The sequence below is a fragment of the Bubalus bubalis genome, chromosome 5, assembly GCF_019923935.1.
Source record: "Bubalus bubalis isolate 160015118507 breed Murrah chromosome 5, NDDB_SH_1, whole genome shotgun sequence".
Lineage (NCBI taxonomy): Eukaryota > Metazoa > Chordata > Mammalia > Artiodactyla > Bovidae > Bubalus > Bubalus bubalis.
In genome coordinates, this window is record NC_059161.1 from 13,486,132 (window position 1) to 13,511,963 (window position 25,832).

The window sequence follows — 25,832 nt, forward strand, 5'->3', positions numbered from 1 at the left end:
TGTTGAACAAGACCCTAAAATCTGCCATTTACTTTTTCTATTCTTAAACCTGAGAAGTCAGACTACTTGGAGGGGGAATCATAGAAGTTCACCTATTTATTATTATTAACCTCAAATGGGGTTTACCAGTATCTGGTAATCCTACTATACTTGTTTGATGGAGTTGATCTTCCATTCTTTGCAACAAGCCTATGAAATCTTATTCATGCTCATCTTTCTTCACTCACAGTAGATGACCTTGCCAACTTCATAAAGATCTGAAGACATCAGATGAACTTAACTTTCCACTACTGAATCTACAAGCCCATATACACCTGCACCAATTTTCTTCTCTCTCTGACCTATTATATTAGAATAGATGTTCCTTCTCCCAGGACCAATAGCTGCCTATGCTTTAGAGAATATCACCTCCCTCCTTCTCAGGAATCTTACCTTCATGTTTTCTCCTGTATAGTTACCCCTCTTGCTTCTGCATATTCAATCACTCTCTTTCATCAGCATCTTTCCCCTTAACATATATATGCTCTACCAACTAGAGTACATCATGAGAAATGCTGGACTGGAAGAAACACAAGCTGGAATCAAGATTGCCGGGAGAAATATCAATAACCTCAGGTATGCAGATGACACCACCCTTATGGCAGAAAAGTGAAGAGGAACTCAAAAGCCTCTTGATGAAAGTGAAAGTGGAGAGTGAAAAAGTTGGCTTAAAGCTCAACATTCAGAAAATGAAGATCATGGTATCCGGTCCCATCACTTCATGGGAAATAGATGGGAAAACAGTGGAAACAGTGGCATACTTTATTTTTGGGGGGCTACAAAATCACTGCAGATGGTGATTGCAGCCATGAAATTAAAAGACGCTTACTCCTTGGAAGGAAAGTTATGTCCAACCTAGATAGCATATTCAAAAGCAGGGACATTACTTTGCCAACAAAGATCCATCTAGTCAAGGCTATGGTTTTTCCTGTGGTCATGTATGGATGTGAGAGTTGGACTGTGAAGAAAGTTGAGTGCCAAAGAATCTATGCTTTTGAACTGTGATGTTGGAGAAGACTCTTGGGAGTCCCTTGGACTACAAGGAAATCCAACCAGTCCATTCTGAAGGAGATCAGCCCTGGGATTTCTCTGGAGGGAATGATGCTCAAGCTGAAACTCTAGTACTTTGGCCACCTCATGTCAAGAGTTGACTCATTGGAAAAGACTCTGATGCTGGGAGGGATGGGGGCAGGAGGAGAAGGGGACGACAGAGGATGAGATGGCTGGATAGCATCACTGACTCGATGGACGTGAGTCTGAGTGAACTCCGGGAGTTGGTGATGGACAGGGAGGCCTGGTGTGCTGCGATTCATGGGGTCGCAAAGAGTTGGACACGACTGAGCGACTGAACGGAACTGAACTGAACTACTATTTTTAGTAAGTTATTGATACTTTCCTGAACCTCAATTTCTGAATTGTTTAAAAAAAGTAAGATAGGAACTTCCCTTGTAGTCCAGTAGTTAAGAATTCACCTTGCAATTCAGGGGAAGTGAGTTTGATCCCTGGTCCGAGAAGCAAGGGTCCACGTGTCATGAAGCTGTGAAGCCTGCGTGCCACAACCACTGAAATCCACGTGCTGCAACCACTGTAGCCCCGTGCTGCAACTAGAGAGTCCATAAGCCACTGTGAAAAACCCCACACGCCACAGCTAAGACCCAATGCAGCCAAATAAATGTTTTTAAAGTATGATAAAAATAATAAAGGAATGAAAATGGTAAAAATGAAAATACTCTGTAAACCGTGGTTGGTGGTTTAGTTGCTAAGTCATGTCAGACTTTTTGCAACCCTATGGATTATAGCCCATCAGGCTCCCCTGTCCATGGGATTTCCCAGGCAAGAGTACTAGAGTGAGTTGCTGTTTCCTCCTCTGTTGTAAACTGTACAGCAATATATAATGAGAGAGTTTAATGTTGTTAGAATTTGTTTCAATCTAAAGATCAAAGCAGTTAAGTGACTTCCTGTGGTTTTGTTGTTTACTAACTGAAAGATCTAGGGATACAACTCTACTCTCCATTATCATTAGCTATTATTTCATTTATAATTAAAATATAGAAAATTATTAACAGTAGTACTAATTTGAAAGCATAGAAATCTTTCTTAGAAATATTTTTAAATGACATAATTTTTGTGTAGATGTAGATATTGCAGTCAGCATCTTAGCTTATTGACATTCAGAATTTTAATCATGGGCAGGCATCTGGCACATCTACAACTAAATTGGATTTGACTAAAATAGAATCTGAGCTGATTAAAGTACCTTCATCCTCATTATCAAGTTTCTCTTTACAGTTCCGTAAACGTAAGATCCCCTTAACAAACTAAACAAATTGAGTGAAAAAAATCTTTTTCTAAAAAGAATATGTATATATTTATATTCATGTATATATACACACACAAGTATAACTGAATCACTTTGCTGTACATCTAAAACTAAAACGACATTGGTAATCAACTATCATTGTTGTTGTTCAGTCACTAAGTCACTAAGGGTTCTAGTGGCCCAAAACTGAACATGTATCTTTAACGTTGAAACTGAGAAGGAAATGGAGGCTGTAGAATCTTCAGGAAACAAGGGTGGCTAGAGGAAATTGTCATTAAATGGCAACCCTCGTTGTGAAAGGCAGCACTTCCCTTGCAATAAAGTGAAATATAGAACTAATAAACTTGTGAAAATTGCTAAGGAGAAGTAACCTAATAAACTTGTAGATCTTGCTGAGGAGATTTCCAGGCAGAATACTGAAAATGCCAACTGATTTAACTGGCCGTGATCAAACATGAGAAGAAAGAGATGAACTAAATAAGAAACTTCAGTTTCGGAGAAAATTTTATAAAAAACACAAAGGCCCCAGAACACCTTGTCCAGATAGCAAGAGTTTCTCAAGAAGGAAATGCCCTGTGGGCAAAGATCAAAGCCAGGGAGCTGCTAGTGAAACATGCCATCAAGGTAAGTTACGATCAAGGGTGCAGCTATAATAATCTTTAAGACTTTGGAAATATTTAAGCCAGTAACTCATAGATCTCTTAGCCAGACAAAAAGACTTCTAAGAATCATATGAGCACAGATGGTAGTCCCCTAACCTAGACAATAGGTATCTAAGATTTTCAAGGGTATTGTCCTTCAGTGCCCTGAATCTCAGCTCAGAGGAGAGAGAGATGTCCTGCTGGGAGCCACCACGGGAGATCCCACCCATGACAAAGGTCATGCGGAAGAGACCTGACAGGCAAAGGCAGATCAGGCCTCGAGGGACCCCCTGAATCTGCTTGAGCATCTACCCCAAAACCAGAATCTGTCTTACTATTTTGTGCCTTTCACAAACTCTTCTGACATTAACAGGGGACTATCCCTGACCACCTTTCTCTGGAAAAAGTCAACTTAGGGCTTTAGTTAATAAGTCTCTTGGGCATGAAAGGAATATTTCTATTTTAACCCCTCTGTTGGCATTCTAGCTTGCCTGACAGGTTTATCCATACTCTTGCAATTAACACACATGATTGTTCACAACTCCCCAACCTTGAGAGGCACGGGAAGCCCAAACATTCTAAAAGTCCTAACAAGCATCGAGTCCTTTAAGGGATGAAAAATTATTAGAATAGATAGTACTGGTAAAGGGCTTCATTATTGGGCCAATGCTTGCTGCCAAGTGCCCATAACCCTTATCCATTGTGCACCTGGGAGTGCATTAGTTAACATAGTTGGAATGTAAGAAAAACAAGTAGCAGCTTTGAAATTAACCACATCAGACCTTTGAGCTAATTGGTTCTTGCTTTATTGTAACTTACTGCACCTTTGCTCCGTGAGAATGTAACTCTGTTTAGTACTTTCTGAGGCTGGGAGAAATAAAGAAGAAACACTTTAAGGGAAAACAAGTTTTCTGGTTGAACAGCCTTTATCAAAAAAGGGTCATAAAATGTCCACAGGCCTCCAAGGCCAGAAGATAATGTACACAACATTGTTTATGGGAAATGTATGCAGAAAAAATCCTGGTTTCGATAAAGACAAAACAGAGGTAATGTTTGGGCTGACTCTGTATGACTTTGCATCTTTCATTTCCCTCTATGTACAAGTCAAGGTATAAAAGTTCCTTTTGAAAATAAAGTTATGGGTCTTGCTCACCGAAGCTGGGTCTCCCCGTGTCGTTCTTTTTTTCCTTTTCCCTCCTTTTCTCTGTTCTTCTTTCAGGATGACTCCTTGGAACACAGGAGCTTTATTGGCTTTCTGTGTTTATCAAGGAAGATCAAGCCCTGCTCTCCACTTTGCTATCCTTATCGCCTAAGCCGTCATCCTGAGGGTACCCCCAGATCCTGCTGGGGCTGGACCCCAGCAATGTCCATCTTGAACAGATTCGTGGGCATGCCTTTTATATAATGGAATGGATAATTTGCTTCACAGTAAATAAAAGGTATTTTTAAAGGAATTACATCAGTTTAGTCTTAAAGGGAGAGATCGTTCAAAATAAAAAGAGGCTTCTGAGCCTTAAACCTTTAAGAATAGGGAGCAAGTTGAGAAAGGTTCTCAGCTTCAAACATTTGTTATGTCTCATGGAAAAGGACTCAGAATAGAGCCACAATTTTGAAAATCACTCCCAAGGGATTAGAATTAGGTCCTAATTGACACACATTCTCTGCTCACAGAACATGATGAATTAGACATATGCCCAACTTAAGTTCAGAATTACTATGGAGCATTTACTGCGCTGTACCTCCAATTTCCCTTCTTTTTGAACAAGAGTGTCAACTGCCTGTCTCGCCATTGTATGCTGGATGAGCAGGGGCAGAAAAGTTGGTTGTTTAGTTCATGCATCTTTAGATTGCTGCTCCTGCTAAGTCATATCAGTTGTGTCCGACTCTGTGGGACGCCACAGATGGCAGCCCACCAGGCTCCTCTGTCCCTGGGATTCTCCAGGCAAGAATACTGGAGTGGGTTGCCATTTCCTTCTCCAATCTTTAGATTGAAACTGCAGCAATTGTTGCTCATGTATACCTAAAACTGATTCAGAAGACAAAATTATGAGCCTTGAGCCTGAATTTTATGGTATTTGAGAAAGTGGTGAATGCATTTTCCACATGTCAGGAACATGAACTGCTATAGCCAGGGGCATATTATGGTAACTAATTTCCAAAGATGGCTGCCATCAAGCCTTTTTCTTCTTGCATATACATAACCACTGAGAGGTAAAATTTCTTCTTCCTTTTCCCCTTTAATCCAGGCTTATCCTGTAGATTAGTTTTCTGAACAATACAATATAGAGAACAATGTAGAGAAAGTGATGTTCTGAGACTTTCAAGCCAAGACCTCAAGAGAACCTACAGCTTCTATGTTTCTTGGAACTCTCACTTGGGATGCTACTGCTTGGATTCCGGCCATCATGATAGGAAGAAATCCAGCCATCATGACAGAACTACAGCTGCGTGGAGAATTGAGGTGGGAGAGTTGAGTACCCAGGAAACAGCCGGCATCAATAGCCAATCATGTGAATAAATTATTTTGGATGTTTCAAGCCTGATCAGCCTCCTATGAAATTGTGTGTGTGTGTGTGTGTGTGTGTGTGTGTGTGTGCGTGTGTGTGCGCACATGCACGTGCCCAGTTGTGTCTGACTCTTTGTGACCCCATGGACTGTCACCTGCCAGGCTCCTCTGTCCATGGAATTTTCCAAGCAAAAATACTGGAGCGGGCTGCCATTTCCTACTCCAGAGGATCTTCCCAGCTCAGGGATTAACCCCACATCTCTTGCATCTTCTGCATTGGCAGACAGATTGTTTTTTTTTACCACTGCATCACCTGGGAAGTACTAAAAAACAGGAGCCTGGCAGGCTACAATTCATGGGGTCATAAAAGAGTCAGACACAACTTAGTGACTAAATCAAAACAAATACTGTACTACTATACCGGGGTTTCCCTGGTGGCTCAATAGTAAAGAATGTACTTGCCAATGCAGGAGATGTAGGTTCGATCCCTGGGTCAGGAAGGTTCCTTGGAGAAGGAAATGGAAACCCATTCCAGTATTTTTGTCTAGAAAATCCCATGCACAGCTCTAGACACCATTTAGAGCAGAATCAGCCAATGATACCTGTCGACTCAGAATTATTTGAAAAATGAAATGGTTGTTGTTTCAAGTCAATTATGTTTAGGGATGGTTTGTTAGTAATAAATAATCAAAGCAACACATGTGCTAACATCATTAAGGATATAAAATGATCAATAAACTCATTTCAAAAAATAAATACATATGACCTAATCAAACTTACAAGCTTTTGCATAGCAAAGAAAGCCATAAAAAGAAAAAAAAAATGAAAAGACAACTTAAGGAGTGGGAGAAAATATTTGCAAATGATATGACTAAGAAAGGCTTAATCTCCAAATATACGCAAACAGCTCACAAAACTCAACAAAACAAACCCAATCCAAAAAATGGGTAAAGACTTGAACAGATATTTCTCCAAAGAAGACAGAGGTGGCCAGTAGGCACATGAAAAGATGTTCAATATCACTATTAGAGAAATGCAAATCTAAACTACAATAACCTAACTACACCTCACACCAATCAGAATGCCCATCATTAAAAAGTCTACAAGTAACAAATGCTGGAGAGGGTGTGCAGAAAACAGAACCCTCCTACAGTGTTGGTGAGAATGTTAAGTTGGTTCAGCCACTATGGAAAACAGTATGAAGTTCCTCAAAAACTAAAAGCAGAGTTGCAATATGATCCAGCAATCCCTTTCTGGGCATATACTTAGACAAAACAATAATTCAAAAAGATACATTCACCCCTATGTTCATAGCAGCACTATTCACAATAGCCAAGACATGGAAACAAGCTAAATGTCCATCAACAGATAAATGGATAAAGATGCAGTGCATATATACAATGCAGTATTATTCAGCCATAAAAAAGATAATGCCATTTGCAGCAACATGGATGCAACTAGAGATTATCATACTCAGTGAAGTCATTCAGAAAGACAAATACCACATAATATCACTTACATGTGAAATCTAAATTATGGCACAGACTACGGACAGAAACAAGACTCACAGAACAGAAACAGACTCATAGAGAACAGATGTGTTTGCCATGGGGGGGAAGGGAGTGAGTGACAGACTGGAAGTTTGGTTAGGAGATAGATACAAACTATTACACTTAGAATGGATAGATAATAAGGTCCTACTGTATAGCCCAGGGAACTATATATAATCTCCTGGGATAAGCCATAATGGAAAAAAATATTAAAAAAGAATGTATACATGTATATAACTGTGTCACTTTGCTTTACAGCAGAATTTAACACAACACTAATCAATCAAATATACTTCAATTAAAAAAGCTCATTTCAACCAAGAACTAAAACATCACCAATATTGTCTAATTGGTTCATTTGTTTCTTCTCATCTTTCTATTTTGCTTCACTCTCACTCTGAAATGGTAACCATGAATTCTTACTACATGCTCCTTTCAGTTCAGTTCATTTCAGTCTCTCAGTCATGTCTGACTCTCTGCAATCCCATGGACTGCAGCACGCCAGTCCTCCCTGTCCATCACCAACTCCCGGAGTTTACCCAAACTCATACCCACTGAATCAGCGATGCCATCCAACCATCTCATCCTGTCATCCCCTTCACCTCCCACCTTCAATCTTTCCCAGCATCAGGGTCTTTTCAAATGAGTCAGCTCTTCGCATTGGGTGGTCAAAGTATTAGAGTTTCAGCTTCAACATCAGTCCTTCCAATGAATATTCAGGACTGATTTCCTTTAGGATTGACTGGTTGGATCTCCTCGCATTCCAAGGGACTCTCAAGAGTCTTCTCCAACACCACAGTTTAAAAACATCAATTCTTCGGTGCTCAGCTTTCTTTATAATCCAACTCTCATATCCATACATAACTACTGGAAAAACTGTAGCCTTGACTAGACGGACCTTTGTTGGCAAAGTAACTTTTCTCCCAAGGAGTAAGCGTCTTTTAATTTCATGGCTGCAATCACCATCTGCAGTGATTTTGGAGCCCAAAAAAGTAGTCTGCCACTGTTTCTCCATCTATTTGCCTTGAAGTGATGGGACCAGATGCCATGATCTTTGTTTTCTGAATGTTGAGCTCTTTTACTTAAAAAAAAAAAAAAAGCTTTTACACAAATATATGTATTCCAAAATAATATAGCTTAGATTTGTTTCTAAGCTTTATAAAACTGCACGTAGGCTTCTAAGGCTTGCTTTAATTAATCTTTCCTTTATTCTCAGGTCATTCTCACTGCTAAGTAAAATTACAAAACCTATAACTTTTTATTTTTTTGTCAGTGGTGGCTACGAACATAGCTGCCTTAACATTCCCACACATGTACTCTTGCGCACATATGCACGAATTTAAGGTATACATGCAGGAGTAGAATGGTTAGGTTTTAGAACACATGAATGCTTAATTATACAAGATAATGTCCAATTGCTTTCCAAAGTGTACCAGTTTACAACCCCACCTTTAGAAATCTTCTTGATGTGCATCTTCTTCATCAGTACTGTCGTATTTCTTATTTTTTCCATCTATTGGATGTAAAATAGTATTCATTGTGGTCTTTTAGTTAGTTGATCACTTGAAATTAAACATCTTTTCATATGTTAAGTCACACCCTCTTAAAATGCCATTTCTCTTTTGCTCTTTTTCTTACAGGACAATGATGAATAGAAATTGTGTGATAATAGGCATCCTTGTCATGTTCCTGATTTTTAATGTATACAACTTCATCATGATGCATTATACTTTTTATATAATGTTGAATTCAGTTTATCAATAATGCTTTTGACTTTCAGATCTGTGTTAAGAAGTGCTGTAAGTCTGCAATTTTCTTTTCTCCTACCAAATGTCTGATTCTAGTATCAATAAAAACTACATGGGCCTTGTAAAGTAAGCTGAAGAGTATTCCCTCATTATCTATTGAGTTTGCATGAAACGTTCAAATAGCACAGTCTTGGAAAGGGAAGTAAAACATTTGGATGTTCTTTATCAAAAATTTTAAAAGTATTTTCTATTCAATACTGTTGAGTAAGTAGTACATAGCTTGTCTATTTCTTCTTCAGCCAATTTAAGGGAAAGATACTTTGCTAGACCTTGGTCTATTTTGTCTAAGTTTTCAAACATATTAGAAATGCTCCTGGTAATCTTCATTGTCATCTCTGCTATAGGTTAAGACCCCATTTTCAATCTTTATGTTGTTTAGACTTGTCTTCTTCTTACTCAAATACACCCATCCATTTTGTCGTGAAAACAACATTGACATTGTGATTCTATGTTTTCTAACTCATTGATTTCCTCCTTTTTCCTGTGTCTTCCTGCTTTATACTGTGTTTATTCTGTCAACCTTTCCCTAAGTTATACACTTAGCCTTTAAGCATTTAAGATCATCTTCCTCTAAGTGCACCTTCTGGTGCATCACCCAGTTTTTCCAAATGTAACACATGATTAGGTTCTAAGTATGTTTTTTTCTTTCATCTATGAAGCTTTTTTAATCTTGTAAAACCATGATTAAAAAATAACTTTTATTAGTTTTTAAAATAACCAACTTCTAATTTATCTCTATTCATTTAATACCAACTTCATGAAATTTATTGTAACTTACTTCATACCTAATAATGGCCAATTCTTGCTAAAACACAATGCTTAAGAAGAATGTTCTCTGTTGATCATTCTAAACGTGGTCATCAAATCAATAGTGTTAATTGCATTATTAAAATCTGTGCCTTCATTTTTTTTGGTCTGATTTGTTAGTAACTGAGAGCTGTTAAAATTTCTGATTTCTGCTCCATTTGAGTAAGTAGTACATAGCTTGTCTATTTCTTCTTCACCAAGGTGGCATTAGTGGTAAAGAACCTGCCTGCCAACACAGGAGACATAAGAGATGTGGATTCGATCTCTGGGTCAAGAGATCCGCTGGAGGCAACACACTCCAGTATTCTTGCCTGGAGAATCCCAAGGACAGAGGAGACTGGTGGGCTACCACCCAAAGTTGCAAAAAGTTGGACACGACTGAAGTGACTTAGCAAGCATGCATTACACATTTTGAGGCCATTTTATTAAGTATATAGAAATTTAAAATTATATATATATTTCTAATGAATTGATCCTCTTACCATTATTTAGAGGTCTTCTCCATCTTTAATAATATTATCATAAACTCTAATTTTGATTTGATAGCACCAAAGCTACATATATTTTCTTTCACTATTTGCCCATCTTTTTCATCCTTTAAAAAAATCCAGCCTATACCAGATTTTCAAAAAAATGGAATCAATGTTTTTAACTGGGTTTAGCCTATTCAGCAGCAGCAGCAGCAGCAGCCTATTCATAGTTATTTTCATTATCTGACTTGTTATCATTATTATCTTACTAATTTTGTCCCTCCTCCACCCCTAATTTCTTTCCCTTTTGTATTGAGTTTTTGTCTTCCTATTCCATATTTAAAATTTTTTCTTTTGAACTGTTCATTTCATATCTATTATTTTAACAGTTATAAATTTTATGATACACATTTAACATAATTTCAAAGTTAAATAGTATCTTAATCCATTTTCTGAATAATAAAACACTTCAGAACACTTTAATTCTAATCACTCCCCTCCCATCTTATAAGTTATTACTGTTTTTCAATTATATCCTATTTTAAAAGTCCACATTAATATTGCATAAAATGTTTTATTTAATTATAATTTTGCTTCTTATAAACACTTCTTTCATTACAATTGTTTTATACAAAAAACACTTTTGATTTACATGTTTTTCATTTATTTGCTTACTAGTTTTTTAATTTCAGACTGTCCTTTTGAAATCATTTTCCTTCCTGAAGATCATCCTTTTGCCATTTCTTTAATGAAGTTCCACTAATGGTAAAATCTGTTTTTTATTTGAATGTAGCTTTATTTTAGTTTTGCTTCATACAAATTCCAAGTTGCTAATTTTTTTTCTCAGAATTTTACAGCCACTATTCTACCATCTTTGGAGTCCCTGTTGCTATCAAGAAGCCTTCTGAAGTTCTGTCTTGCCTTCACCGATGATCTTTTCCTCACTTTGACTGCTTTAAGAATCTTTTGTTTGATATCTCACAGCTATAATATATTGAGTTTAGGCCTAGATTTCATCTATATATGCTTGGGATATATTGTGCTTCCTGAATTTATGAATTTGTGTTTTTCCAACCAATGTGGAAAATTCTGTTACTTCTTCAAATATTGCCACTTCATCCTCTCTATTCTCTCCTGCTAGTACTTCTAGTCTTCATAATTTTTCCTTCCACATCTCTTACCTTCTCCTTAATATTTATTTTCTAGCACCTTCTTTCTCCTTGCTGCACACTGGGTAATTTCTTTGTATCTAGCTTCCAGTTTATTGACTATTCAGCTGAGTTAATATCATATTCAACATGTTTTTTTTTTAATTGCAAATAATATATTTCTTATCTAGCAGTTTCATTTCTTTTTCAGATCTGCCTGTGGTTCCATCCTTTATGTGTGTTGATGAGGAAACCCTGCAAAAGTGAGTCCAAAGTTTATTTCTATGGGTTTTTCGTCATGCTATTAATAGCCAGTTTCCACTTGTACCTGGTGATCTCCAGTCATGAAATAGTATTGTTTTATTTTAATCTATGGGAATCTTGGGCCTAGATCTTGTTTCTACCAGGAACTATAGGGTACTGCAAACTGAGGCCTACTTCAGGGGTCCTGCATGGGGCATCTCAGATTCAGATTTATCTCCTTGTTTCTGGTCTGAGGAGAACGGCATATGGCAATGCTGCAACTGGTATTTGTCATCCAGGCAACTACTGCCAAACTTAGGCCTAATGGAGCTGTCACAATTTACAGATCAAAATGCATTCATTCTGTCAGGAAATAGAAAATAGAGGTATGGTTCTTAGAGATTTCCTCTACCTTCTTTGAGCCTATTAATGGATTCAAAGGAGATTTTATTCAAGATCTAGTTGTTCTGCAGTACCTAAAGTACTACTGGAAGCAAAAGTCTCATTTAATATATGATATACTAACCTGATATACCTGAGATAACCTGAGAAAGCTCATGATTTATGACAATCCTTGCTCATTGAAAGAGGTATGGAAAGGTTTCCTACCTCTCAATCGGAACTCAATCAGTATTTTGGAACTGACTGTACAAAGTACAAACTTATCCAATAAGTTGTTGCCCCATCTTGTAGAAATTTCTCTTATTATTCTATTACTAAGATACTCAGACACCCTTCCTTGACTATTCAAATTTTCAATGTCCTGACCAATATGTAGTTCAGGTCTACAAAACTAAAATCTATGAAAATAAACCATTATTTCGAACATTTTAAAAAACAGACAATAACGATTTGTTATGTGCAACTTACATCTAGATGTATAACTTTATTCTTGGAAGCCTGAGCCACCTATAATTTATAGAAGCAAGGCTAAACAAGGCAGCTGGTGATTTCATTTTAGTCAGAAACACATCTAACAGGAATCTGGCAGCAGATCTGGCTGCTGTTGTCTTAAATGCAGATGGCTTGTTTGCATCTTTAAGATTCATAATTGTTGGTCACTGTTCTCTGGATGATCAGGAAGCTCTCTGTGCCTCAACCTAATCACTGAAGCAGTGAAAGGAGATACCCGCAGCAAGGGCTGCAACTGCAAATGCTGCAATCACACCTAAAAGTGAAACAAACACAAAACAAATGGAAATGGAATGAGCAAAAGAAAGGCTTAACTGCTCCTAGGCTTTGAAATGCAGGCAACTGATGGGGCTAAACAACAATAACAATACACAGACACAAATGCGTATGCATACACATACACAGACACTGAAAGCCAGCAAAATCTTAGCGCAAAACATAGCAATAGTCAAAAATATATTTTACAAAGGTTGGACTGCTACTGACCCCTTAAAATAAAAGTGTCTTTTCTTTTCTTTTTTTTTAAAGTGTCTTTTCTTATACACAAATGCACTCATACACATCTAAGAGACAATCTAAGAGACAAACTAAGACATACTTTAAAAGGCTTCTACGAATATTTATATTGACATTTCAGCCATGCCATCTCATGCAACTTAGCTTAAACCAAAGAGACATCACAATGGAAAGTCATTTATATAGCTATCAAAAACCACAGAAACTAAAATCTAAAAATTATTAAGCTTATGTTGGCAACTTTTATTTTTAATTTTTTCCCTGAGCATTTTAAGTTAAAAAACAAACAACTGACCATAGTAGTCAAGAGACACACACACACAGGTGCAAAAAATTTAGGTAATTAAGTTTACCTAGTGAGTTAAGTGACATGAAAAATAACTGAAGTTTCTGGCTTCTAACTCTCAGTCAACCGAAAGTCTTAACTAAGCAACAGGTCACATGTTCTTTTATCAGTAAGTCTGAAAAATGGTAAAGTGACCACCATACTTCTTGGAAACTTTAAAATTAAAGTGCGTTAGAATTTTCAGATTTGAATTTGACTCTTCATAGAATATCTATCAAAATCTTTCATAATAGCAATCCTGGGAACACCAATTTGGAAAACACTGGCACTACTATACTTGTTGTTCCCCAAAACTCAACATAATTTTCTTCTAAAAACACCAAAACATTTAATAGGAAGTGTCATTTTTGAAAGCACTTGGGACAATGCTTTATTTATAAATCTTTCCACCACTTTCCACAGCACTCAATAAATACTAGCTTAATCTAGCTCTTTTAAGAAAACAAAATGAAAATAATTTTATAGTAACAAGAAAACACAAGTCCAAGATATCATCTTTTCAATGTTATAGAAGAAATATAATACCTATGTTTTGCTGAATTTTCAACACTATTGTAGTTTTAATTGGCTGTTTTGGTTGTTCATCATCTGGGTTATCCAATGAAGCTTCAGTATCCATAGAGGAACTTATACAGGCTGCAAGAAGATAATAATAAATACTAAGCAAGATGGGAATAATTACCATTTAAAAATAACCTTTGAAAAACACTATAAAAAACACACAATGAGCTTCATTTTCCTTCAACTTGACTTTTTAAAAATTTTATTTTTTTCAACTTGATTTTAAAATAACAATTTGCTCTTTATTGAGTGTAGGTGAACTAAATTTTATGGACTATATATCAGACTGATATACTTTTTAAAATACTTTACGTGCTTTCATAACTGATTGCCAAAGAGCCACAGAGCTAGTTCTGAATGATGTCCACAAATTATAATCTGATTACCATATGACAGCAGAGATAAACTGATACTAAAAATCAAACTACACAGACAGGGTAACCTTCTCTCTTAACTAGAATTAATTTATAATATACTTATTGATAGTTCTGGCAATTAATCATTCTAAGCAATCATATATTAATACAAAAGCAAGGACTGACAAACTAACCCATGGGCCAAACTACAGTCCATGGGACAGACCTTACATACCTAAAATATTTACATAAAAAGTTAGATCACCTGAAATTTGTAATATATAAGCAAAATGTGATCACTAGTTTGAGCTTAAAACAACTACATGTTAAGCAAAGTATGTACATTATCTCATTTACAGCTGAAAAATAAAATCTGGGACACTAAGTGAATATGTGAGCATCATAAGCAACAGAATGAGGATTCAAGTACAAGTTTTCTTCCTACTTCATTATGCTGACAATAATTTGTGAGGGCTAGCCTAGCTGATATTTAAAACTGACTAAAAGTTTTTGAACTGAAACATTCTTAGGGATCACACAGACAAATGGTTTTCATTTTTAAACTAGTGCTAAAAAATCAGGCAGGAATTCCCGGTACGTGACAGGAAATCCCAGTAAGTGAAACAGATGAAAGCAGAATTACTCTGGTTGAAGCATGGGTGGATCCCGGAGCCATTCTCCTTCCTTTGCCTCAAGAGGGAATAGCAGGGGGCTGTTCTAGAGAAAGCAATTGCAGTTGATCCTTAAACAACATGGGTCTGAACTGCATGGATCCATTTAATTACATGTGACTTTTTTTTTCCCACTAAATATATATGATTCATGGTCAGTTGAATCCATGGATGCAGTACTGCCCGTGTGTGCTAAGTCACTTCAGACATGTCTGACTCTTTGTGACCTCATGAACCGTAGCCCACCAGGTTCCTCTGTCCATAGGATTCTCCAGGTAAGAACACTGGAGTGGGTTGCCATGCCCTTATCCAGGGGATCTTCCCAACTAGGTATCAAACCCACGTCCTCTCTTAAGTCTGCCTGCTCTGGCAAGCGGGTTCTTTACCATTAGCGCCACCTGGGAAGCCCAAGGTACCGCCCATACTGTGAAGCTACATGCGATTTTTGACTATGGGAGGGTCAGTGCCCTTAAATCCCCATGTTGCTCAAGGATCAACTGTACCTCATATTGATCTCTTTATAAATATTTGCAAAGATTAGAGAATAGCAGAGTGAGAAACAGTAAATACTGTTTAAATTCAAAGTAAAATATCTTATTGCTTGGGTATGAAATATCTTTCATAGACATTTATGTATCCCAATATACTGTGTGCTTATATGCAGAGTACATAATGAGAAACACTGGGCTGGAGGAAGCAGAAGCTGGAATCAAGATTGCTGGGAGAAATATCAATAACCTCATATATGCAGATGACACCACCCTTATGGCAGAAGGTGAAGAGGAGCCTCTTGATGAAAGTGAAAGTGGAGAGTGAAAAAGTTGGCTTAAAGCTCAACATTCAGAAAACTAAGATCATGGCATCCAGTCCCATCACTTCACGGCAGATAGATGGGGAAACAGTGGAAACAGTGGCTGACTTTATTTTTCTGGGCTCCAAAATCACTGCAGTTGGTGACTGCAGCCATGAAATTAAAAGACGCTTACTCCTTGGAAAGAAAGTTATGACCAACCTAGACAGCATATTAAAAAGCAGAGACATTACTTTGTCAACAAAGCTCCATCTAGTCAAGGCTATGGTTTTTCTAGTAGTCATGTACGGATGTGAGAGTTGGATTATAAAGAAAGCTGAGTGCAAAAGAATTGATGCTTTTGAACTGTGGTGTTAGAGAAGACTCTTGAGTCCCTTGGACTGCAAAGAGATCCAATCAGTCCATCCTAAAGGAGATCAGTCCTGGGTGTTCATTGGCAGGACTGATGTTGAAGCTGAAACTCCAATACTTTGGCCACCTGATGTGAAGAGCTGACTCATTTGAAAAGACTCTGATGCTGGGAAAAATTGAAGGCAGGAGGAGAAGGGAACGACAGAGGATGAGATGGTTGGATGGCATCACAGACTCAATGGACATGGGTTTGGGTGGACTCTGGGAGTTGGTGATGGACAGGGAGGCCTGGTGTGCTGTGGTTCATGGGGTCGCAGAGAGTCGGACACGACTGAGCGACTGAACTGAACTGATACTGTGTGCACATCCATGAGGCTGTGCTTACAAGGATGACACATAAAATTATTGAAATAATTGTCTATGATACTAAAATGGATTAAAAAAATTGCTTGCTTCTCATCAATTTCTCATGAAGAACAGTTTGTCATGTTGAGAAATAATCCTCAGTAGCCATACCTCATTAGAATTAAGGGCACAACCACTCTTTTTTTCCCCCTTTGAGCATATGACTAAAGTACTTTAAAAATGAACACAAAACATTTTTCTCTTTTGTTCTACTCCCATATCAGATCAGTCACAAAGACCAACAAATTGTTCTTATGAACTTTCTCCAGATTTATTCAGTCTTCTATATTTCTATAGCTCCCAGTTATCGCCATAACACTTTATTTCTAGACTACATTAGCTCACCAGCTTAAAAGCTTCTCTAACTTCATCCATAGGTCTAAAAGTCGAATGCAAGTACAATTTTATTTATTTTAAAAACATACACACACCTTTGGCTTTTCTATTAGCAAATATTGCTGCTTAAAGCTTTTCTTTGGGCCATTAAAATCTTTACCTCAGATACAAACACAAATAATGGATGAAGTATGAAGTGTACTCTTTTAACTTATATGCTAGACTTTTTTACTTTTTTACTTCAGTATCTATAAAGAGCACAAAAATGGCTTTATTTTTCATGACATTATTTACACCTTTAATACTGAATAGTTATATGTGAACATAATGCTCAAAGAAGTCAAATCCTTTGTATAAACAATTTATATCTCTTTAAAAAAGACATTCCATTGCTCTATTTTCATTTTAAAATCTGTCATACAAAATTATATTGATTTGATACAAATCTGAGACAGTTTTACTAAAGAAGAGCATTTTTCAAGAGTGAATAAATCCTTATCATAATAATTTGTGTCTGTTTTGGGTGTGGGCATGTAGAATTGTTTTTTAATACACATTTATTTTATTTTTTGGACGTACTGTGCAGCATGCAGAATCTTAGTTCCCTGACCAGTGACTGAACTCATGACCCCAGCAATGGAAGCATGAAGTCTTTCTTAACCACTGGACCACCAGGGAAGTCCCTATGACAGCATATAGAATTTAATTAAAATCTCAGGCACTGTAGTTTTACCAACACCTTAGTGCTGCTATCTTAAATGCAAACAACATGTTATTCAAAAGGAAATTAGATCTTAATCATTTGTTAAAACCAGGTAATTTTAACTGCAGACAAATTCAAATTATTCATGTGAGAAAGCAATCTTTCTTAAGCAACTGTCAACAAAAGAGAAAATAAGGACATGATGAATACATGCTAAGTTGTAGATATATTCAATTTCATTCCAAGCTGCTGACAGGTAGGACTATTTAGAAGAAAGTTAAAATGAAACGTTAGAACTTAAACTCTTAGCTGTCGTCTTTGATCGTCCAGATCCCTAACTCCTAAGTTAATGAGGTTTCATTACTCAGTGATTTAGCCATGAAAATACATCTTCAGCATTACTTGTTTTCCTTTATTATCAATGTTTAACCAAACAACAAAAATCAATTTCACCTCTGATACCAAGACAGAATTAGCAAAGATGGGTTCCACCAGATTTTAAGGGTGTGTCTCTAAATTTTTAGCTGATACTATGAATAAAGTACATCTGAATTATTAAGTTAATATCTACTAGGAGATGACTAATACATTTAAGAAATTTTAAACCCCGTTATTCCTCACCTTAAGTGAGTCATTTTGACAAACAAATTGCTCTTCATCCCTTAAGTTATTTTAAAATATTTACTGGCAAAATATGTATTTTAAACATAGCAACTACTTGGCAACTGTATTATAGAACAGAAATAATTAAATAAGCAAATAACATCAAATACTTAGAGACTAAAGCTAGATACTTACAACAAGTTTAACAATTATAAATGTACAGTCATTGATTTCAATCTCTAATTTGAACATTTGAGCTCTACTTTGCATGATTTTCCATGGAAACTCTAATTTCAAATAATTAGGAAAATATATTCACGCTATATAACATTAATCTCATACTTTAATATTACTGACTTTAATTATAATTCAGAAGGTACATTATTTAAACATTTTATAATAATTCTAGTAAGTATCACGTTACATTTATATATCTCTTTCTATTCAGAATATATTCCCCCTAACATTTTTAGTAAATTCTAATACCAGCCCAAGAGAACGTGGGGTTCAAAGGGGACTTGTTTAAGGTTACACAGCTGTAAGTGTGCTTCAAGATTGCCGGGAAAATATAAATAACCTCAGATACACAGAAGACACCAACCTTATGGGAGAAAGTGAAGAACTAAAGAGCCTCTTGATGAAAGTGGAAGAGAAGGGTGAAAAAGTTGGCTTAAAACTCAACATTCAAAAAAAAAAAGAAAATCACAGCACCTGGTCCCATCACTTCTTGGCAAATAGATGGGGAAACAATGGAAACAATGAGAGACTTTATTTTGTGGGGTTCCAAAATCAGCGCAGATGGTGACTGTAGCCATGAAATTAAAAGATGCTTGCTCCTTGGAAGAAAAGCTGTGACCAACCTAAACAGCATATTAAAAAGCAGAGACATTACTTTGTCAACTAGTGAAAGCTATGGTTTTTCCAGTATGGATGTGAGAGTTGGACTATAAAGAAAGCTGAGCACCAAAGAATTGATGCTTTTGAACTGTGGTGTTGGAGAAGACTCTTGAGAGTCCTTGGACTGCAAGGAGATCCAACCAGTCAATCCCGAAGGAAATCATTTCTGAATATTCATTGGAAGGACTGATGCTGAAGCTGAAACTCCAATACTTTGGCCACCTGATGTGAAGAACTGACTCCTTAGAAAAGACCCTGATGCTGGGAAAGATTGAAGGCAGGAGGAGAAGGGGATGACAGAGGATGAGATGGCTGTATGGCATCACCTACTCGATGGACATGAATTTGAGCAAACTCCAGAGTTGGTGATGGACAGGGAAGCCTGGCTTACTGCAGTCCACGGGGTTGCAGAGTCGGACATGACTGAGTGACTGAACTGAACTGAAGCTGTAACTGGCAGATCTGGACTCAGATGTGCAACTGGTAAAATTATGCATCCAGTATTTTTGAATAAATAAATGGATGAATGAGTAAATGCAAAAGTGAAGATAATTCTAAACTAATAGAATGTTCACGTAAAAGCACTTAATTTTTCTATTAAAATGTTTGTTTTTACCCTATGCCATAATTTGGAATGTATTTTGCTTCTAAATAATTAATTCCTTCTAATTCAACAAATACCTGATAAAGCAAAAATAATACACAAGTCTTATTTTTGGTCACAATACATCTGATCCAAACGTTTAATTCCTAAAAAGCTTAGAGTCGCTTTTACTGTATTCATCCTTCAAAATGAACTCGAGTCACCTGCTCTGAAGCTTTCTCTGAATCATTTATAGGGATAGTTCCTGTGCTAAACGTTCTGATGATTCCCTGTTCATTCTCCTATTATAGAACTAACCACTAGTTAAAGCAAAACATAAAAGTAGTAATAATAAAGAATGAAAAAAACAAAAGAATTTACTAAAACTTGAAAACACTAATGTCAAACCTTTGTCACCACAGATTACAGGTTACTGCTCACCTGTCATCAAAGTATTTTTTCTGACTGAATTATTACAACCAAATCACTGGAGACCCTAAAGTCCTGTCAGTAATCTTGATGTTCTTGAGTTCTTCATTACTCTTAGGACCTTACTACATGCCCCACATAATTAATAAAGCATACAATTCTATTTCCAAGTCAGATTACAGGCTTCTTGAGGACACGAATCTGACCTTTGATTTGTCACCTATAACGCTGCCTTGAACAGAGCAAATGCCTAATAAATATCTAATAAATAGACATACTAAATGCTATAAAATAAAATTAACATTTATGGGGCAACAATTAAGTGTTACATGTTGTCACGTTTTAATGTTCTACTTCCCTTAAAACATTCTAAACTATTAAGCCATAGAGCTATGATATTATATCCTTTTAAAATCATCATCCTGTTCAGTGTAGCACACTACACAAACTTTAAAAACCTTCTATCTAGATAGGCATATGCTTACAACTTTTTAAGCATACAGTAAGGCTGCAGTCCATGGGGTCACTACTTCACTTTCACTTTTCACTTTCATACAATGGAGAAGGAAATGGCAACCCACTCCAGTGTTCGAATCCCAGGGATGGGGGAGCCTGGGCTGCCGTCTATGGGGTCGCACAGAGTCGGACACGACTGAAGTGACTTAGCAGCAGTAGCAGCAAGTATGAAAAAAGATGTGCTACAGTTTTCAAAATTGACCTATTCAGTCTATGTCATTCAGTTAGTAACAGATATTTATGAATACCTATCATGCTTTAGGCATGGAACTCAGAGCAACACTTACTCTCAAGAATCCTACAGTCTTATGTGAAAGATTAACATCATTAAACATGCAACTGATACTCATCAATAATTATAAGAATGGAAAATACTGCAAAGAAGCAGCAAAAAACTATAATTAAACGTAATGGAGGAATCCAGGCAGTCTGAGCTATTATGTGAGCACGTAAAAGTATCTACACAAGTTAAAAAATGCTGTTTAGCACCTTGAAGACAGGGTCAGTATCTTATTGATCTTTGGATCCCAAACTGTAGGACTGACAAAATCAACAATCTGTTCAGTCAACAAATATTTACTGAGGACCTATGTTACGTTAGGCTAGATTCTCAGTAAAGTGCTAAACATGAAAGCAGTGAAAGGTGGTAAAGAAAAATGAGGTCTAGAAACTGTAATAATAAGAACAGTTAAAGACATTTGGGAGTACTTGGCTTTGAAATATTTAGAACATGACAACTGCCCTCAGTTTAAACTTAAAGCAAGACCTCAGTAAAGAAGCAGTACAGCTGCCATTTGAACGTGGGTTTGAAATGCACAGGTCCACTTATATGCAGATTGTTTTCAATAAATACATACTACAGTACAAGGCAATCCATGGCTGGTTGAATCTGTGTACTCAGAAGTAACTTACTCAAGTTATCAACATCAGAGGTGACCTAGAACAAAGGCAAACAAAAATCTCTGCCCTCATGAATCTAAGATCGGTTGGCAGAAACAGTGTAGTTGCTCATCTAGAAAAACATATTTCACAAAGTAGCAAACTTTTCTACCAATCTGCCTCAAAATTTATCATTCAGAGAATATGCTATAGTTATATCTTTAAACATATTAGTTTTCAGGGGACTGAAGCACACCTGCAGCTTTAACATCTGGTACTTAGCAATTTAGAGGTTTTTATTTTTGTTTTGCTTTAAAACAAACTTACTGTTCCACATGATTAATATGACCCTGGAGCTGTTGAAAAAACAAGTCGGGTGATCTCCAACCTGCCTGAGGCTTTACTGACAGATTAGAAATTCATCAACTAAACACTTACTTTATTCACAATAGAAACAGCAAGACTCAATCACCCAACTCTTGGGGGGGGTGGGAATTAGTCAAGCAACAGAAGAATGATATGAAATTTATACTATGATATCAGAGATTTCAAGACTGATAAAAAAATGGCTACATACTACACATTTATGGATATCTGCAAGTAATACTTTCATCACATATTTTTTAAAAATGTTTCAGGAAGACTGTATATATTTATACATTTATTTATAGACATGTTTTCATATTCTGCTCTCACTAGAAACAAAAACAAAGCAAGCAGAGCAAAACAAAACAGAAAAAACACTTTTAAAATGCAAGATCAAATGTGAAAGTGATGGTTAGAGACAGAGAATGTGTTACACAATTACTCAGTATGGCAAATCTATGTTCTGTAAAAATAATCTTGATCTAAATTTTGGACCTGCCCATTTTAGCTTGGCATCCCAATTATATGGAGGGGACAGGAAAATAACAGCAAATAGTCTGAAGACATTAAAAAAAAAAAATTGTGACCTGATGCTTAACCAAATAATTAGTTAAGATAATGGACTTTGAGAAAACTTCACTTAGAATAAAAGAAATCCCTTAAAGCTATACTTTTCTACCTATTTAAGAGTAGGCTTGAAAAAAGTCCAATGTATCTTAAATTCTGATACAATTTTCCAAAAAACACTGACACTTACATACTATGTAGAAATTAAATAGACACATTTTTAAATGACTCAAAAATATCAAATAGGACTAGCTTGAAAGAAATCTACAGACATGATGCTTCAACTAGATGTCCCATAAGTAACCTTAGCCATAGTCTAATCTGGTTCTTAAATAACCTCATATAATTACCTGTGTTTATTTCCTCTGCAATTTCCAAATCTTCTATTTGAATCATACGATCTAACATCTCTAAAAAATGGTCTCTTATTTCTTCAGCTGACTCATCACCAAATTTATAATCACATAACATTACAGTGGATCCCGGAATGGGGACAAAAACTCGGTGAGGGAGAATGTGGAACTCTTTTTCAGAATCTAAAAGGAGAAGAAACAATATTTAGATGGATCTGTCACTGCTATCAGTGATAAATATAAGTATATGAAAGTATATGTCGAAAGAAATAAAACCGAAAAGGTCTTTTCATTTTCTAACTGTTCTTATACAAAATTCTTACTGAATTCTTTAACTGAATATTTAAGACCTCTGCAAGGGACCTAAATGATACTCCCATAAAATATCGACTCAGCACTGCCTTCAATCCGAGGATATTGTTGATTATACATGTTCATGTTATTCACTATTCTATGAAAAAATAGTCAGGAAACAATTTTGTCCCTGGTCTCAGAACTTATTGTTTTTCTCGTTTGTTTTAACCTTATAAATACTGAAATTTCTGAACAATTTTTCCCTTCTTCATGCAAATTTAGAGACAAACTAATGGCTCACTTACATTAAATGTATAGATTGTGATAGCGTTCATTTCCATACTAATCTCACCACTGACTTACTTCATCTTACATGATGCAGATCCCCAATCAAGCATGTATAGGAAATCAAGATATACACATTTTCTGTACTAATCTCACCACCAACTCCACTTTGCTTTCATTTTCCCTTTGCCTCATTCTCATAATTAACACTTATTTTGTCTTGTTAACTTGCAATGCCTTTTTGTGAACAGCTTTAAATCATTTTTAGACAAAATAATATGGACGTCAGTAAATAATGAGCATTTCATTCTTTTAATAATCACATTTCCCTCAATTTCTAACACAGTCACTGATCCACATAAACACATAATTATTGTTTGGCATAACACCATGACTGATGAAGTATCAACAAAGACAAGAGATTTTGTGTAAAGAATGACTTTCAGCAATGGATATGCAATTTAAAAAGCTTCCGATATTCAGATCAAGTAGAAAACCAGAGCTAACATTAAGCGTAACTTACATTTCATTGTTAATGAAACAAGTGTTAGCTTTATAACAGATGACACTGAAGAATGCCTTAAGTGTCACAGAAAATGCCATGGCTTAAATTAGGTGTTCCTGCCAGATTCTGCTTAATATATTGCTTTGACATGAGAATTGGGCCAGTTTTACTCTGTGACCAGACTGCCTCCTAGCTGTAAAATTAATTACTGCAATTTGCACTGTAGTATGTAAACTATCCACACATTAACGTTACGACTATTATTTTGGGCCATAGTTTCTTTTGAGGGGAGAGGGGAATAATTTCCTGAAACAGGTTAAGTTCAAAACTTTCAAAGGTGGTGCTAATATATGTGTTTAATTGGCATGCAAAATGTTAAAACTATTTAAAATTGCATTAATTCTAGGTTTGACTGAAAAAGAAACACATATGTTTGCTTATAAAATCAAATGTTAAAGATTTGGCTGCAATAAACTTAAATAATTTATTAAAAAAGAAAAATATAATTTTTAAATTAAAGTTAGGTTAACCATTTATTACTCAAATAAGACCAAGTTTTCTAGCTCATCTGAGGTTTAAAATGGGAGGGGAGATCTTTTTAAAACAGCACATCTTAAAAAGTACTTAAAAAAAGAATCCTTTAGGCATATTCCCATAGCAGAGTATTTAGTTCAAAATTATTTAAATAAGTTCAAAACAGATAAAAACATTTACAGTTAAGTCAATATGATAAGAATTGAGTTTCTGCTGATTAAGTATAGAATCCTAAGTCATACTGGAGTATTAAAGAAAATTTTACAGAACAGGTGATATCTAAGCTGACTCTTAATGCATGAAGGAATGAGAAGTACAGTTAAAAGAGTGTAACCATGACTACAGGCAAAAAGGAAATACAAACGTTCTGAGAGGACAGGTAGTATAGATGGATGTGGAGGGAAGGATGGAAGAAGGTAAGAGATTTCATAATCGACGACCTCAGTTTCACGAGTGTGTCATCTACTGAGTAAGTAGGCAGGACTGAATGTAGGCTGACAGGATAATGAGAAGGTCTGGGATACTTCTTAAGGGAAAGAGAAGAGGGAGACCACAATAAGTAAAAGGACCGAGTGGAGTCCTTTGTTTTTTCTTAACTGTCATTTAAATTTTAAGTTCTTTCATCTGGATAGCCAGAATTTAAAAACTATGTTTACGTTAAAGACTACAAATGTAATGTTAATATGCCCTTTGCAGATTTCCTTATGCATGCAAAAAATATTCCAGTTTAGGTTAATTTTATAGTATACATTCTAGATTTTCTTCTTCTTCTTCTAAGTCGTTTCAGTTGTGTCCGACTGTGTGTGACCCCAGAGACGGCAGCCCACCAGGCTCCGCCGTCCCTGGGATTCTCCAGGCAAGAACCCTGGAGTGGATTGCCATTTCCTTCTCCAATGCATGATAGTGAAAAGTGAAAAGTGAAGTTGCTCAGTCGTGTCCGACTGTAGCGATCCCATGGACTGCAGCCTACCAGGCTCCTCTGTCCATGGGATTTTCCAGGCAAAAGTACTGGAGTGGGGTATATAAGAAAGACAAGCTAAGTAAAATGAGAACTAAACCTAAGATCTAAAATGTAGTGTATATATATTAAACTATAAAATTTACTTGTTGTGTTATTATACTTGCAATATAGTTTTTACCTTGATATCCTAAGATATACTGACATGTTACTGGAATAATTATCCTGTTACTACAGTTCAAAAATGTTTATTTACACTTGGTTTCTTTTTAAAATATAATCTATAAACAATTACTATCAGAAAGAGTTAACTTTACTGATTGGACATCAGCAAAAATTTCAAAATACTAATTCACTTAATATGAAATAATACCAAAACAGTATTATGATACCCTATTTATGAAGCATTTGTAATGGAAAGGAATATTTAACTAATATATGTGATACAGTAGATCTTTGACATTAATGGTGGATACATCCCATGTCCCTGAAAATCCTAAAATTCATAGTTCAGTTGTAACATATAGTGTTACTCAGAAAGTAAAGTAATGCTTAATATAATG

General features: G+C 36.1%; 1 protein-coding gene across 3 annotated transcripts in view; it reads right to left on the reverse strand.

The window, feature by feature from the left end:
- Positions 1-12,387: 12,387 nt before the first annotated feature.
- Positions 12,388-25,832, reverse strand: part of ODR4 (odr-4 GPCR localization factor homolog) — a 36,655-nt gene continuing 23,210 nt past the window's right edge. For all 3 annotated transcript variants that reach the window (XM_025285470.3, XM_006060527.4, XM_025285471.3), the window contains 3 exons: positions 22,691-22,876; positions 13,832-13,942; positions 12,388-12,700 (listed from right to left, as the gene is read on the reverse strand). In XM_025285470.3, the coding sequence (XP_025141255.2) occupies positions 12,633-12,700; positions 13,832-13,942; positions 22,691-22,876 (365 nt within the window). In that variant the 3' untranslated portion in view covers positions 12,388-12,632. The remainder of the gene's footprint in view (positions 12,701-13,831; positions 13,943-22,690; positions 22,877-25,832) is intronic.